Here is a 17906-nt window from a genome sequence, read left to right on the forward strand (position 1 = left end):
TTTACTGTCTCTATTGTGTTGTTGCATCATAACTGTGCTTAAGTTTCTCTTTTGGCAGGACCTGTGACCATACTGGATGCAGAACGATGCAAATACAACACAACATTTATGGACAGTGTGTACGCCGATAATATGCAAGGAATTTTTCCTGGATACATGGTGTACAGGTTTTTGCCCTTGCTTGCTTGCTTTGTGCCGGTGGTCCTGGCCTCCCCTGGACCGCTGGGTACTGGTAAGCAAACTGGCTAGTAGTCGCTCTATTGGTAGAGGGCTGCAAGGGAATTTTTCCTGGCTACATAGTATACAGGTTTTTTTACTTTTGCCTGCTCGCGGCTCTGTCAGTATTGATTGATTGATTGACTGATTGACTGAACATTTTCATTGTGTGAAGCGCATTGAGTTACATCTTGTAAGAAATGCGCTATACAAATAAAATTTGATTTGATTTGATTTGATTCTCCTGAGAGGCCTCAAGCTCCTTGGCCTGGGTCTCACACTGCTGCACATGCTTTTCCTATACAATGCATAAGAAGAGAGACATTTTAACAAATTACATCACCAATTGTTAGGAAAGGGACAGGGAGGGAGAGAATGATCAGGAAAAGGTCTGGTCAAGTCCCTATAATTTATGTGTTATAGGTTAATATGTGGCAGCACTCAAGAAAAGGCATTTCTAATAACATTCAAAGCCATTTCGGTAGTCTTCACCAACCTCTTATTGTCCCTGACTTTCAATGTTTTATCCAGATCATCACTCACCAGGTCAACAATTTTCTTCTGCAGGCTGTTTAGCTGACCCTGATGTTTGTCTGTGATCTCCTTCAGCTCCTGGTCCTTCCGGCCCAGTTCCTGCTGTTGTTGCTCTTCAGAACGTGCCATCCGTTCCTTCTCCTCTGCCAGTTGGGTCTGTAACTCCTCTAACTGCCTAGGAAAAGGAGGGGGAGAGGGGGATAACTAAACTACTACTACAAACTAGAGGCTCATTCTATGGAACAGTTTTAAAGAATGATAGACTGAATATTGATCATATCGATGGCCGAAACGCAAAACCTCCTATCTGCAAAATGTTCTGATTTGCGGTTTTCACTTTAAATTAAAGTAAAGGCCGATTTAAAGTTCTGCGTCGAATTTACGTGCGTAGTTTACGTAATCTACGTAAGGGGTCTCGCACTTTACACTTCTGCGTAGGCCACGCTGCAATTACACCGTCACATCGCTAGGTGGCAGTGTGTTTTCTATGCCCCTGTGCTGTGCCTCTTCCGGTTAGGAACTCAACGGAGCTCAAAGCTCAAAGCGGCAAAATAGCGATCTTTTTGTTGTTATGCTTGTTGTAAATAAAAGTTCTATGATGCATTGAAATGACACTAAACTAAGATAATACGATGGTTATCATAATTTTTCAAATCTTTATTAATGAGTAATTACAGAAAAAGTAAATGACATTTCTGTCATGGCTTCCGCATTTTGGCCGACGAGAGAGTCGGAATCATGTGCTACCAAGCGGACCAATCACAGAGCTTACGGTTGCGTAGAAACTGACGCGTTCTTAAATTTTTGGAGATGTGCGCGTCAAGCCTCTCCGTAGGCACAGCGGGCCCACGCGGGCCGACGCAAGGCTACGGCGTCGATTTTACGCAGAAGTTTAAATCGGCCTTCAGGCTGCACATGATAAGTCTGTCTGTGAAAAAGTGAATTTTGCAGATAGGAGGTCTGAAGTGTTGAAAAACCCACTCAATATAACAAATAACAGTTTTAGAATCAATAAATACTTATAATTTGTGAATTGGATTCACTGTATCGCCAGCCGTCCTGTTCCTAGGCTACTGGGTTAGAGATACATGGCTTTTAAACAAACATGTTTTAAAATGTTCATGTTCAAAAGCAAGGACTGTGTGATCATCTAATTATGTGTAGTTATGTTGATGTTCTATCAGCGTGTTCTGATGTGCTAAACATGCAGTTACATGTCAGTATAGCGATGTTTTCTTTTTAGCTGCTAGGTAGCTCAACGAGATGATACCAACATTCAAATAAGCAAATCTTCTTCAACTATTTTTCAATGTATGACACATCCTTTGAAAGCTTACAATCTGCACTTTCATAATCTCTGAACTGAAAAATTACCTTGCCCTACTTGGGGACTTTTTCACCAGACCATGTCACATATGGAGACAAAATTAACCTCAGTAAGACCTGATAAACCAAGCTAGAAATATGGTGAGACCTACTTTAATATAGCAACTATCACATGCTTTATGAGCAACATCTTACTATTTGAGATGAGCATTAAAACTACAGTACAAGTACAAGATGAGTAATTTGTGAATATGTTGTATTCTGTTCAGCAAGCAATGTAAAGACACTTCAACATCACCCAAGATTATACAACTGTAATTTCTTAAATAACACTAAAGGCAAGTCAGGTATCAACATTTGTAAGATAAAAATTAACGTTTCATTGTTCTACAACAGAGCAAATAACATTTGGATTGGCATGTTTGAGGACACACCTCTGCTGAAAATGCAATGTACGAGAGACTTCATCAGAACATTTTTGGGCTGTTAAAGGCATGTACCTTTCTTTTTGAGTGAGGTCTTCATTCATTTTGATGAGCTGTTCTGACCGATCACCTGTTGACTTCATCATGTCTGAGATGTCACTTTTGAGTTGGGCCTTGTCCTTTGTGATCTGATCAAGTTTCTCATCCCCAGCCTTTAGCTTCCTCTCCAGGCCTGAATGTGAGAAACACAATTAAATCTACTAGTCAGTCCCTGAACAAGAACACACACCGTTTTGTTACAACATACACATATTTCCCACACAATGGACATGTCAGTAAAGACAACTTTCCCACACAATGGACATAAACACAACTTTATCACCAAGGAGAGCAATAATGGTGATATTTTGTGATTTTTTTCTATCATCACGTGTCCCCTTTTTACCCAGGCATATTCACACTTACACTGGTGTTTTATGGAATGAAAAATAACCCATAAGGAAGACAATTCATTGGAATTTACTCACACTTTACTCAACTAGAACAAAAAAACAATGTCACATAAATGGTGACTTGTACTGTGTGTGTGCTGTACGTTAAACACCACAATTCTGGCCAAAGCTCTGACCTGCAAGTTGGCTCCTTAGAGCCTCTGATTCATCGGAGAGAGATGTGCATTGCTCCTCCTTTTTGCCAAGCTTCTCAAGCAACTCTGAAAGAAGGAGTTGAATTCAGATTACTTCATGTATCTACAAGTAAGATCTGTCAAACAAAAAGGGTATGAAAGATCAAGCCAAGTAAATACATTTACCTTGCATAGTTTGTGTTGATTTAATCTTCTCATCTGTGCTTTCTTCCAGTTTTTGTTTCTGAGGAAATAAAAAAAGTTATTAGTATGTGTGTGCATGCTGGAATGTGTTGTTCCAAGACACACCTCAAAATTACTCACAATTCATAATGAGACATCCAAGTTATGCTTATACTAAAGACTGAAATTATGGTTTATCCATGATGATATAATAAGTCAAAACCTCTATAGGCATCTAGCCTCTTGAAGAATCGTGTCACCACCATGTGATGAATCTTTGTAGCACAACATTGCATTCTTTGTAGCATTCACTAGCATGCTGATGATGCTATGCTCTTCCTTACCTGAGCTTACCTTAAGTCCTATCCCAACAGTCATGCCACCCATGCCCAACCCCTGGCTCCTCACCACCCTTCTGTAGGCCCCATAACTCACCAGCTCCTGCTCCAAGGAGCTCTTTTCCTGCTGAACAGAGGTCAGGCTGTGCTGCACAGAGAGAAGCTTCTGCTGCTGTCCTTCCAACTCAGAGCTTAACTCGTTGAACTATAGCACAGGCCAGATGGTGACACCATGCATGGACATGGAGGACATTTTGAAGAAAACAAAATGACAATAAGTAAACAAAATAAATATGGAGGAAAGGGTAATAATGAATAAAAATAAATTCAAGTAAGGAATTTGATGAAAGGGATAAGCTATAACAGATAGTATCATACAGATGTATTCCATGATCAATTGGCAAATGTGTTAGTTATAACATATGGGATTGGATATACATTTGGAGATTGAAATGGTGATTGACAATGGGAAGATGGATGTAGGCCCACCTTGACGCCCTGTGAGCGGGCCTGGCTCTGGGCCTCCTCCAGCTGGGTCCTCAGGCTCTGGAGCTCTAAGTTACCTTGAGTTTCCTGGGAATTCAGGGCCTCCATAGCTGCCACCTGCTCTTGGGCCTCTCTGGCTCTGTCCTGGACCTGCTGGACTAACTTTGCTTCGTTGTCTTCCAGCTCCTTTACCTTCATCTCAGCAGCATGCAGTTTGCCCAGCACATCCTCCATCTCCACCAGGTGCTGCTCCTCAGCACTCTCCACACTGGTCCGCAGAGACTCATCCAGATGCTCCTTCTCTTCTGACACAATCAGCAGCTGTGATTTTAGCTCCTCTGTCTCCTGTGCCAAGACTGCAGCCCCTGCCCTGTGCCTGGCCCCTGCCTCCTCCAGCGCTAACTTGTGGTCCACCTTCAGCCTCTCCAAGGCACTCTTGGTCTCTACTAGCTCTGTCGCCTGGGCACCTTCCCCTTTGCTGAAGGACACCTTCAACCCCTCCATTGCTTGTTGGTGAGAGGCAATGGCAGATTCCAGCTTAGAGCGCCACAACTCTATGATGTCTGCATTTTCCTTCTCACCTTGGCTCAGGCGCATTCGCAACTGCTCGTTGTCACCGGAGAGCCTCCCGGATGAAGCCTGAAGCTGGGCCAGTGCTTCACGGTGGGCTTTCTCTTCAGCCCCCATCCTCTCCTTTAGCTCAGTCAGCTCACCCTGTTGATTGGCTTCCTGAGAGGCCAGCTGAGCTCTTAGTGTGATCACCTCCTCAAGAAGAGGTGAGGCAGTGGAGTCAGCACCCTCAGAGACCTGTTGGGACTCCAGACGCAACCGCAAGTCGGCCACTTCCCTTGTCCGCAGAGAGAGGTCCCTCTCCAGCTCCATGATGCGGGACTTCTCGGACACCGTGGCAACCTATAGGACAGGACAACTCTGGCTCAAAAAGAGTGTGTTCTGTATACACTTGCAAGACAAGGTAACTGCTGAATATCCCTGGCATCGCGCAAGTCTTTGAGGAAGGGTCTGTATTGAGTTTAAATAGGGCCCTATACAAACACGTGGCAGAGAGGTCCATCATAGCAGTAGTATAAGTACATCAAATGACACTCTAATCCCACATTTGTAATAGGATGCCTGTTCCTAATGTATTGTGCTGCCCTCTAGTGGATATAGTTTGGTGGTACCAAAGTTCAAAACACCAGAGGTGTGCTGTGTGAGAACTGATATTATCAGTTCTCACACAGCACACCTCGTTTTGAACTTCACCCCCCAGGAGCTGCAGTGTCTCCTGGTTTTCATACTTCGAATTAGATCTGGAAACCCAGACGTGTACACTCTCAGTGATTCATTACATCAATTGAAAAAAGAAAACCAGCAGAGACTGTGGCCCTTAAGGATTGCAGTTGAATGCCCTTACCATATTGGTTGTGATACACCTAAGGGAGGAACACATTGGCTAGGAATAGGAGCAGGAGAAAGACTTGCAAGAGATGGGGAACCCCAGATAAGCAGGCTGGGAGGGTCAGGTGTCTGAGACACAGGATAACTGGGAACAAGGGGGGGTTGGGGATAGGGAAACTGACTGGCTACTCAGCAGCACCAGCATCAGGGCTTAAAGTGGGGGAAAATGCTGCGCCTGAAACTTTTTCTTGGGGAGGGGGGTCACAGTTTGAGATATTGGGAGAGCGGGTACAGAAGACAGCTTCTTGTCTCAATGTTTAAATGCATTAATACTATTTTATAGTCAATACAAAATATATGTCTCAATGTTAAAATGCATTAATACTGTTTTATACTCAATACAAAATAAACGTAATGCTTTACTAACATACATACACCTAGACTAGAGACTGTCATCATTCTCTCCTAGTGGGAGATCTTACCTCACAGATGAGGACAGTGGGTGAGTCTTCGTCTGGTTGACCGAGGTCTGGGTTTCCCACAGGGTGGGTCAGGACACACGCCTCAGTCACTGGCAGATCCTCCACGGTCAGGACTAGTAATATCAAACATGATTATGTTTATTGGTAGGGTTTCTAGAATGTTCTACAGGCTATATAGGTGGTTCACAACAACACACAAGTGTTGTAATAATTTCTGAACTAATAAATGCACTCTATTATAGTGGGTTGATGTTATGTACTGTAATGTGATTGGTAAAATTCGAGCCATGCTTGCCGTAGCTAAATTACCGTCCAACTTTGTCCACTCGGTGGACTAGAAGGAATAATGACATTGACATTTCATGAGCTTAGAATGATAAGGTTCTATCCAGTGGCGTACCGAAAATCCCGGGGGCCCCCCGCAAGGTGGCGGCGGGGGCCCTTTCGCAACGGAGGTTTTAAAAAAAACGTGCGTTTTTTAGAGTCCGATGCGTTATTGACGTTGTGAAATTTCGCAATATGCACTCTACATTCTAAATGCTTGACTTAGCAAAAGGTACAAGTGAGAGCAATAGCCTATGACTAAAACCAAATGGTAGACCACATCAGTATCATAACATAAGTATCATCATCAGTAACATCAGTAGCTGAATGATGTACCTGTATGATGCACTGGCAGTCTGTGACTGTGAACCTGGCCGGACCCTGCCCTTCTGCCTGAGTTTGAGTATGATGCTGCCCAAATAAATGTTATTGTTTAGTGCTGTACGCTTTCGTGGTATTATATTGTGTGAATTATCATCTGTATGTTGTTTTTAGAGAATCTACCACCACCTAAAGAATGCTTATTGTACTTGTATCCATGTTGAGAGTGAATGACACAGGGACAGACAATCAGGCAGCAAGGTGCACCGAAGCGAACTGACGCTGAACCCCTCATATAGGGCTTTCACACCGGCAAAGAACCGTGCCGGTTCGCGTTCGCATGCCAGCTGCAGTAACACTGGCCTCCACAGTGGTGCTGCTAGCAACAGGTGCATCAACGACGTTTGTCCCTGACCCAGTGCTAATCGCATCCCTACCCGTTAGTCTCAGAAGCTGCATTGGGTAAAAGAAAAGATGAAATTTTTCGAAGTTTCAAAAAAAAACATTTTTCGAAGTTTCGAAAAAAAATAACCTACCTTCCTCCTCAGTGATAACAGGGGCCTCTTGAGAGCCCCAGGTCTTACAGATGTAGTATGAGCCAGCAGCGGCTCCTGCCAGGCCAGCCGCGATGACAAATTCGCGTCTTCTCAGCTGGTTTAGAACAAAACTCATCTTTTAATTAATCGTCTCTTGTCTAGCTACTTCTTACATCTCCTACTGTCAGAAGGCTACTGAAGTGAAAGACTGTCTGAAACGGCTTTGCTATATGTCACCTATGATGTCACAATGTACAGATCTATGTTAGAATTATAAGGTTCTATCTCCATTTTTGGTCATTATTTTAATTTTTTTACATAATCTGATCCATTAGGTGTTTATTAATGCCTGTGTGGTGTTATTTTTAAAATGTTTATTTTTTTGGGTTAGTAATTAATAAAATACAAAGGTTCCATCTCACAAAACATAAACCGAGTTGGAGTTATAAGGTTCTATCTCCAGTAGATTCAGTAGTGTTTGACAGCTCTCTCTCTAAGAGAAACTAAATCATACATCTTTGGGGGTCGCTAATAATACATTACCACAACCATTATTTGATCAAAAATGTCAATGTAATGAGTATTATTTATATTTATTTATATGATAAATATTCTAAAATAAACACGTTATCCAAAACAACGACGCGCACCATTAATCTCCTGTGAATGACAGTAGGCCTGTACGGGTGGCGTGTCTCTCTCTCTCTCTCTCTCTCTCTCTCTCTCTCTCTCTCTCTCTCTCTCTCTCTCTCTCTCTCTCTCTCTCTCTCTCTCTCTCTCTCTCTCTCTCTCTCTCTCTCTTGGTAAACACGAATGACAGTAGGCCTGTACGGGTGGCGTGTCTCTCTCTCTCTCTCTCTCTCTCTCTCTCTCTCTCTCTCTCTCTCTCTCTCTCTCTCTCTCTCTCTCTCTCTCTCTCTCTCTCTCTCTCTCTCTCTCTCTCTCTCTCTCTCTCTGTCTCACAGTGCGTCTCCGTGCGGCAGGTACTTCCTGCCCTTCTCATCTCCCGAGGGAACAAACACACACACAGGTTAAATAGACCAATTTTAGACAATGTCATCTGTGGCGGCTGGCCAATAGAGGGCGCTAGGGCGCCGCCCCCACCTTCCAACGCAGCCCCACTTCCTAGTTGGTACTTGTAAAATAAATAAATTAAATAAACATTGTTTATTCATAAATGCGGCTGATATTCTGTCGGCGCCTATCAGCATTCATTAAAAATCCTCCAATACAATAAACATTTTGACCTCTGCGTTATGCGTCATTCACACATGCATGGGTGAACACAGGCAGATATAGACACACACGCACACACACACACACACACACACACACACACACACACACACACACACACACACACACACACACACACACACACACGGAGCCCAGATTAAGACACCCCCCCCCCCTCCTCCCCCCACCCCCCTTCCTCTTGATTACCAGGATGTAGTTGTGTGTTTATCAGTTCCAGCTGAGGGGGTTGTGAGGTGGTGGTGGTGGACACAGAGACACAGAGGAGGGTGGAGCTTGAGTATGGGATAACCAATCGCATTCCTCCTCCTCCCCCTCCTCCTCTTCCCTCTTCCCCCTCCTCCCCCATCCTCTTCCCTCTCCTCCCCCATCCTCTTCCTCCTCCTCCTCCACCTCTTCCCTCTTCCCCCTCCTCCCCATCCTCTTCCTCCTCCTCTTCCCCCCCCCCCCTCCTCCTCCTCCTCCACCTCCCCTCTCCTCCTCCCACTCCTCCCCACCTTTTGCAAGTTTACTGATTGCGTGCCAGTCTTGTAATTTTAGTTACGTAGGTTATTTAATTTAATTATTGCTCTTGTGTGCCGGGTTCAGGGTCGGAGTGGGACTCATTTTTAGCTCTGGAGTTTCATGCCTCAGACCGGCCCACTTTAGTTCACAACAGATTACAGTAACCTATATTAAAATAATGTAATTACAACCTTGGTATTTTAGTCTGTAATAGCGGACTCACTGCGGACTCACTGTCTTCTCTACATTTACAGGACGCTACGTCATGGGTTTGCTTCATTGTCCCCACACTGGTACAACAGCTCACCTGTGCCTTCTACTGTGATAGCAGCAATCCCTTGCTGGACACCACTAGGGTAACCAGGTCCCAACAAACCAAATGAGACAAGGAGTATGTTATGTTTGTGTGGGACAATGTGGGCCCGGACCGAACTTTAGGTGCCCCTGGTAGCATCCGCCCCCCCCCTGGCCGAGTTGAGAGCTATGTCTATCCAATTTTTTAAATATATATGCATTTCCATTCTGTTTCCTATTCTGTTTGGTTTATTCAGCAGCATCCAATAAAAGGAGAACAGTGAATCCAATGCACACATTATCAGTATTTAGTGATCGTTAAACTGTTGTTTATTATATCCAGTGGGTACTTAAAAACTTCAAGTTGGTGTTGAAAAAAATACGAAAACTAGATATTGTTGACACAGTTTCACTTTACGAGCCCTTTGAGTCAGCGGGTGGTTAGCACATTCAGCCAGCTCCCTATATCCACGTGGGGCTGTTGCCATGGGAACATGAATGCTGTTTCCTGATAGGCTGAAGACGTCCCATAGATTGCGCTTGGTTGCGGCGCTTTGTTGCGGCGCGATGGACACTGGCCCCGTAGCCGCGCAAAGCGGGACATCTGGTCACCCTATTTATATGGCATCGGCCCAGAATGGTACCGGCCCAGCCGCCCAGAACGGTATCGGCTTGCAAGTACTACCACGACTGAACACCGGCCCAGACCGGCCCAAAACCAGACCGGCCCACTGGGAAAACTCCAGATCCTCACGATTAGCCACCCCGGGCCTGGCCGGGTTGGTGCCAATTATTGACCTGTGTGCATTGTAATGCACAACTTGGCTTCTCCATGCTATAAAGGGGTGGTTTAAAAAATAAAACACAGAAAATAGATGACAGGTTTGTAATAAACCAGCTTCGCCTGTGTTATGTTATTTGCTGCATTCTGATAATTTTAGGTCTAATCTTCATCAGTAGGCTACGTGTCCAATTTAGCCTCTGCCACCTCCTATGAATGAATAGTTTAATGACCACACGACCTAGGTCGGTGGAATTTGTTGTCGGTACAGCTCAAACAGCAGTGTCAAAAAACATACACACATTGTACATGACTATTACATGGACATGAACACACATAACCACAAGACAAGACAAGAACATATTTACAATTTACAATTTATACAGTGCAGTGAGTCAGGTGTTGAGAGTCCTTATGGCAGAGGGGAAAAAACTGTTTTTGAAGCGGGATGTTTTGGTGGCCAGGGATCGGTAGCGCCGTCCAGAGGGCAACAGTTGAAACAGGTGGTGAGCAGGGTGGGAGGGGTCAGAGATAATTTTATGTGCTCTATTTGTGGTGCGTTTGAGATACAGTGATTCAACTGATGGGAGAGGGGTGCCGTAGTTTCCTTTTTGATTTACTGTCCGAGCTGCCGTACCAAACTGTGCTAGATGAGGTGAGTATGCTCTCAATGATGGCGGTGTAGAACTGAAGGAGGAGTTTTTGTTTTACTTTGAATTTTTTGAGCTGTCTAAGAAAGAATAGTCGTTGGTGGGCTTTTTTGGTGATGAAGTCTCAGTTCTGTTATCAAGAAGCATAGCGTTAACTACCACAGCTATGCTGACGACACTCAGCTTTATATCTCAGTAACTCCCAACGACTACAAGATGATTGACCACCTGATAGATTGTATTGCCGATATTAATATTTGGATGACACAAAACTTTCTCCAACTCAATCAAGAAAAAACAGAGGTATTGATCATTGGCGAGAAAACTGGGAGAGAGAAATTATCTGCACACTTGAAAACACTAGCTCTTAACACTAAGTGTCAGGCCAGGAATCTTGGTGTCATAATTGACTCAGATCTAAATTTTGAAACTCATATTAATAATACTATTAAAACATCCTTTTACCATCTAAGAAACATCACTAAGGTACAATCATTTCTCTCCCAGGCAGACACTGAAAAATTAATGCATGCGTTTGTTACTAGTAGGCTAGATTACTGTAATGCTCTCCTGACAGGTCTCCCCAAAAAAATGATAAATAGACTACAAATGGTTCAAAATGCTGCTGCTCGTGTCCTTACTAGGACCAAACGAAGAGCGCACATCACACCTGTCTTGAGATCACTACACTGGCTCCCTGTCAGTCATAGAATAGACTTTAAGATCCTTTTACTAGTTTATAAATCACTTCACTGTGATGCACCCAATTACATGGTGGACATGCTCATAAGATACACACCAGCTAGACCCCTACGGTCTAGTGGCACGGAACTTTTAATAGTGCCAGAGGCTAGGACAAAGAGATTTGGAGGATCAGCTTTTAGCATATATGCTCCTAGATTGTGGAACACCCTACCTGAGGGCCTGAGGTTGTCTAAAACTCAGGACATTTTTAAGCGTGACCTCAAAACCTACTTATTCAATGTCGCCTTTTGATACTACGGGAGACATTGGACATTATAGAACTAGGATCACTAGGCCATTACACCATACTCGTGTTTTGAGATTTGTGTTGACAGGAAAATGGACCCGGGTGCTGATGAGGCACTCTCAGCTCCAAATAGCACCTAGAGCAGTACTGGAACCGGTACAAGGGTGTACCAGGACCACCATCAGGTTGTATTGCTGTCATCTTTATTGTCTTTATTGTGTTGTTGCATCATAACTATGCCTAAGATTCTCTTTTGGCAGGACCTGTGACCATCCGGATGCAGAACGATGCAAATATAACACTAAATTTATGGACAGAGTGTACGCCGATAATATGCAAGGAATTTTTCCTGGATACATGGTGTACAGGTTTTTGCCCTTGCTTGCCTGCTTTGTGCCGGTGGTCCTTGGCCTCCCCTTGGGGACCGCTGGGTACTGGTAGGCAAACTGGCTAGTAGTCGCTCTATTGGTAGAGGGCTGCAAGGGAATTTTTTCCTGGCTACATAGTATACAGGTTTTTACTTTTGCCTGCTCGCGGCTCTGTCAGTATTGATTGATTGACTGATTGACTGAACATTTTCATTGTGTGAAGCGCATTGAGTTGCATCTTGTAAGAAATGCGCTATACAAATAAAATTTGATTTGATTTGATTTGAAGTCTGTGTTGGTGTTCCATTTGAGGGAGTTGCTGATGTGAGTGCCAAGGAATTTGAAGGAGTCCGTTATGGTTATGGGTTCTCCAAGGATGTAACCCTAACCCTAACCCTTTTTTTGGGGGGGGGGGGCTGTGCCTGAAGTCTACGATGATTTCTTGTGTTTTTGATGAGTTGAGCTGGAGGTTGTTGTTGAGGCACCAAGTGACTGCTTGGGCTATCTGCTCGCGGTAATGGTCTTCATTATTATTTGTTATGAGTCCGATTATGGTAGTGTCATCCGCATATTTCATAAAGGTGACTGAGCTGTGGAGAGATATCAGGTGGTTGGTGTAGAGGGAGAAGAGCCAGGGTGAGAGGACGCAGCCCTGGGGGGCGCCTGTGCTGAGGGTCAGGGGTCGAGATGAAAGGCTGTTCATCTTGACCCACTGTCGTCTTTTCCACAGGAAGCTCCGTATCCAGTGGCAGATGCAGAGGTCAATGTTCATGTCCACCAGTTTGTTGAAGAGATTGACCGCATGTCAGTGTTGCATGACGAATACCATAGCATATTGCATTATCAAAAATAGTTAATAATAATTGTGCCCCCCCATGCAGTTCATTGGCCCACCCTAAGACTGGGCCCTGGTGACGGGTCTGTATAGTTATTCATTGTACAAGGGCAATGCCCGGCTGTGTTTCACGACCGCAACAAAATCTAGTTAGTCAGCTTGTCGACGGTTGACAGCACACAGCTAACTACTAGCTAATGTATCTAGCTAGAACATAGCTCCCAACGGTAAACTAAACTGCTGGTAAAAACACAAACAACGGCTAATATAAATTACAACTAGTAGTTTAGCCAGTATTAGCAGTAATAGTGAGACCTTATATTTTATTTCAAATGTTTTTTTATTGAGCCAAAACATTGTTCACTTAGATTATGTTGTATAGACACTCATTTTCATTTATAAGAAAGAGATACAAAAATATATTCACTTATCTTCAAATATAGAGACGTTATCTTTTGATCAATTAAATTACAGTGTAAATGGACATCGCTGATAACATCAAGGAGGCATATTGTACACTAATGTAAAAAGAAGATAAGTGTTGCATCGATGGGGATCAACAGGGTTAAGGCCGCTGTTGGTCACCGAGAGCGGTGAGATCTTGAAAAATATTGACAAGGTTTTTAAAAAGTATTTAAAAGGTATATTACACTGCATCTCTCTCTCTCTCCCTCTCTCTCTCTCTCTCTCTCTCTCTCTCTCTCTCTCTCTCTCTCTCTCTCTCTCTCTCTCTCCCTCCCTCCCTCTCCCTCTCTGGCCCCGAGTCCAGGAAGCTGGCCCGTCAACGACATGGGTTACTCCACCTCAGGGGACATCGATGGGCGCAAGGCCTACATCCTGTAGAGCTCTTTACTCTATGTAGAAGTTCAGTCACATTCAAGTGTCTTGGCTCTTACTTTTATATGCAGTTGAGTTTATTTTTGCCTGTAAAGGTCATAATAAAGACTAACCCTGATAAACACGCATTTGTGTCCCTTCTCAGTGTCTGGTGCTCTCACTTTCTCTCTCTACTCTACAGCTTTTGCGCGTACTGTATTTAAAGCCTTAAAGCTTAGCGGCTCCTTTAAGATAAGCTGACGTAAGGGACTTGGAGAGGCGGGGTCCCGTCTGCTGAGGGGGGCGCAGGAGGAGAGAATAACGGAGGAGAGAGACCGGACCGCTGACTGCCCAATCACTGTTTTATTTGGCCAGTCGTTTTATAGGATACATTTGCGCGTTTTTCGGGTTGAATCCGTGGAATCTGGACATACCGTAAATAAGTAATAAGTGCTTTAATGCGTTATGGTCAATTGTGATAATATTTTGACGTAGGCTATAATTACTGTATTGAAAACAAGTGATAACAAATCTATTGAACGGTGAGCCTAGTTTGGTGTACCAAGGACGGGAAACTGTTTTGGGAATAATGTGCCAATGTAATTGAGAGCTATACGCTCCCCCGCTGGGGTCTCTGATCAAATGTGATGATCAGCCTCACAGATGATCATCCTAACGTTTAATTATATCATGAAATGCACACACCCGTCTGGAGTAGTCTAATATAATAATCCAAAACAAAAGAATCCGAAGCGCAAGAATTGGGGAAAACGTTTGATGTCGGAGGAAGATGACAGGTCAGTCAAAAGGAAAGTAACGGGCCTTGACCGTCCGGGCGTCGGGGTGAGACGGGGTGAGAGTCTGTGCCCGCAGACAGCAGGCTTCAGCAGAGCGTGACGTTAGAATTATAAGGTTCTATCTCCATTTTTGGTCAAAATTGAGTTTTTTTACATAATCTGATCCATTAGGTGTTTATTAATGCCTGTGTGGTGTTATTTTTAAAATGTTGAAATTGTTTAGTTAGTAATTCATAAAATACAAAGGTTCCATCTCACAAAACATAATGGAATGTAAACACTTTGACGCTCAATATCTCTGAACTGCCCTAGACGGAGATAGAACCTTATCATTCTAAACGGAGATAGAACTTTATCATTCTAAACGGAGATAGAACCTTATCATTCTAAACGGAGATAGAACCTTATCATTCTAAACGGAGATATAACCTTATCATTCTAAACGGAGATAGAACCTTATCATTCTAAACGGAGATAGAACCTTATCATTCTAAACGGAGATAGAACCTTATCATAAGCTCACGATAGACACATTGAGCCATGCATCAGAATGGTAACGGGGAGGATGTGCGTCCGGCGAACCAGTCCGACCAGGAGCTCCAGGGGACCAGCAGCTCGATCAGCCCGGGAAGGGACACTGTCAGCGGCACACGTCTGGACCTGTCCGCTCCTCATCCGAAACTGGAGTTCAAACGCAACGCAGTCACCGAAGACTACAAGATAACATCTCAAGTGCTCGGACTGGGCATCAACGGCAAAGTGCTGCAATGCTACTGCAAGAAATCAGGCGAGAAATGTGCGCTGAAGGTATTTGTGCGCGCGCGTGTGTGTGTGTGTGTGTGTGTGTGTGTGTGTGTGTGTGTGTGCGTGCGTGCGTGCGTGTGTGTGTGTGTGTGTGTGTGCGTGTGTGTGTGCGCGCGCGTGTGTGTGTGTGTGTGTGTGTGCGTGTGTGTGTGTGTGTGTGTGTGTGCGTGTGTGTGTGTGTGTGTGTGTGTGTGTGTGTGTGTGTGTGTGTGTGTGTGAAAGAGAGAGAGAGAAGAGAGTGCGTGCCAAGTGGCACCAGATGCCTGTGGTCCTTGCTTTCTTAGAGGGGTATAATGGGCTACTTGAGGATGTCTTTGCACTGGTGTTGATAAGGAGGAGAACATTCATCAATTATTCATCACTACTCCTCCTCAGTCTCTCTCTCATCCATCTTATGTGATCTGATGCCATGATGGGACCTCTCCTTTGTTTGACATTCATTCTTACAGAGGGCCTGTGTCAGTGTCACTGGTTCAGGTATACAAGATTTGGGTTGCCCAGTGCCATCACGAACGATTCTTTCTCACTATCAATCTTTGTCACTATCCCCCCCCCCTCCCCCCTGTGTCTCTCTTTCTCTCTCCCCTTCTCTCTCCCCTTCTCTCTCTCTCTCTCTCTTTCTTTTCAATCTATGTTGCCAAGTGACCTTCCCGAACCAGTTGGTTAATGTATACAGTATACACTACAGTATGTGTGGGGTGAGCAGAGGTTCAGTGTCAGCTGACGTTCTTCCACTTCCCTGAACTCTGCTACTGGATCCACAAACAAGGGGATAGTGTATTGAACTGATCGTGTGAAGAGATCAGTGCTCTCTCTCTCTCTCTCTCTCTCTCTCTCTCTCTCTCTCTCTCTCCTTCTCTTCTCTCTCTGTCTCTCTCTTTCTCCATGTCTCTCTCACTTAACCCACCCTCTCTCTCTCTTTCTTTCTCTTTCTTTCTCACTATCTATCTATCTATCTATCTCTCCCTTTCTCTATCTTTTTTTCTATCTACCCCTACCACTATCTATTCTCTTTCTCTGTCTCTGTCTCTGTCTCTGTCTCTGTCTCTGTCTCTGTCTCTGTCTCTGTCTCTGTCTCTGTCTCTGTCTCTGTCTCTGTCTCTGTCTCTGTGTCTGTCTCTGTCTCTCTGTCTCTGTCTCTCTCTCTCTCTCGTTATCACTCTCTCTCTCACTATCACTCTCTCTCTCTCTCCCTCCCTCTCTCACCACCAGCAGTGATCTTTAAGCTAACTCAATTAGTGATTGTCTACAGACAGGGGATGTGTCTGGAGACAGTGATCCGCTGTCTGGGACCTTGTCTAACACAGAGGGTCTGCTGTGAGGGGCACTAGTCATTGTCCCGTCGGTGTTGGACAATGGCACGCTCTATGTCCGCTCCCACCATCTTCCACCATCTCGTCTTTGTCTTTCCATCTCTCCAAGTCATGTCTGGCACGAGGAGGTCCTTCTGATGACGTGTTGAGTGTTCCATTCTACACTTTGAAGGTCAGCCTTCCATTGGAATAATGAACAACAACAACAACATTGACAAAATTGTCATTAAGTTGGTTGTCCTTCAGAGCCTGTAAAAGCCAGCACTGACCTGGCTGTCTGACCACTGACCTGGCTGTCTGACCACTGACCTGGCTGTCTGACCACTGACCTGGCTGTCTGACCACTGACCTGGCTGTCTGACCACTGACCTGGCTGTCTGGCCGGCTGTCCGTTCTCCGAACAGGAAGAGAAACCAGCCGTGTTGTCATTGGAGCGGTCATATCATCAATAATCGTTGACTGCTATTGTTTTTTCCAGTGAGACCAAAGATAGCTGAATGAGAAGTGCATGTGCTTGTATGTATTTGTATGCAGTGGCGGGCTCGGGCTGTTTGAAGAGCAGGGGCGAAAAGAAAAAAAGGGCACCTACTGCACAACATGGGACCCCATCAGTGCACATGGTCAAGTTTAGACCATTGGAAGGGCAGCCAATAGGGCACATCCTCTAATTTTGCCACCCAAAAGGGCACATTAGTGCGACGTTTTTCAACTGTGGGGGCACATGGTCAAGTTTAGACCATTGGAGGGGCACCAATAGGGCACGTCCTCTCATTTTCGCCACTCAAAAGGGCACTAAAGACAGACGTTTTTCAACCGTGGGGGCACCAGGTTGAAACCCCCCCCCCTGAGTCCGCCAGTGTTTGTATGTAATGCTGTGCTGTGCTAGTGTTTATATTACGCATGGTGCTAGTTCCTGGTGTTAGGTTACTACTTTATAAACCTGCCTCCTCCTCCTCCTCCTCCTTCTGATAGAGGAGGAGAGACTCATTTCTCTAGCTGTCTGTCGGTGGACTAGGAAAGAGGATCTCTCCCACCCCTTTATTCAATCCCCATGCTAAGGTTATCGTTGTAGATACAGTACGGTTCTAAATGCACTCCTGGAATGCAGTACTCATTCTAAAAGCCCCCCCCCCCCAGGGACATTCATGCCAAGCAAATGAATATGAATGACGGTTGATTGGATTTAGGCTTATGGAATCAGTGACGTGACTGTGTGTGTGTGTGTGTGTGTGAGAGAGAGAGAGAGACAGAGAGAGAGAGAGAGAGGAGAAAGAGAGAGCAAGTGAGCTGTAGGACTGCAATGAA

General features: G+C 44.6%; 1 protein-coding gene across 1 annotated transcript in view; it reads left to right on the plus strand.

Annotated features, from left to right (window-relative positions):
* Positions 1 to 15024: 15024 nt before the first annotated feature.
* Positions 15025 to 17906, plus strand: part of LOC308172973 (MAP kinase-activated protein kinase 2-like) — a gene marked incomplete at both ends in the record, with an annotated part of 7771 nt that continues 4889 nt past the window's right edge. The window contains one exon of the mRNA XM_080547936.1: positions 15025 to 15291. Coding sequence (XP_080404062.1) covers positions 15025 to 15291 — 267 coding nt within the window. The remainder of the gene's footprint in view (positions 15292 to 17906) is intronic.

The sequence above is a fragment of the Nansenia antarctica genome, assembly GCF_963989245.1.
Source record: "Nansenia antarctica genome assembly, chromosome: 18".
Taxonomy (NCBI): Eukaryota; Metazoa; Chordata; class Actinopteri; order Argentiniformes; family Microstomatidae; genus Nansenia; species Nansenia antarctica.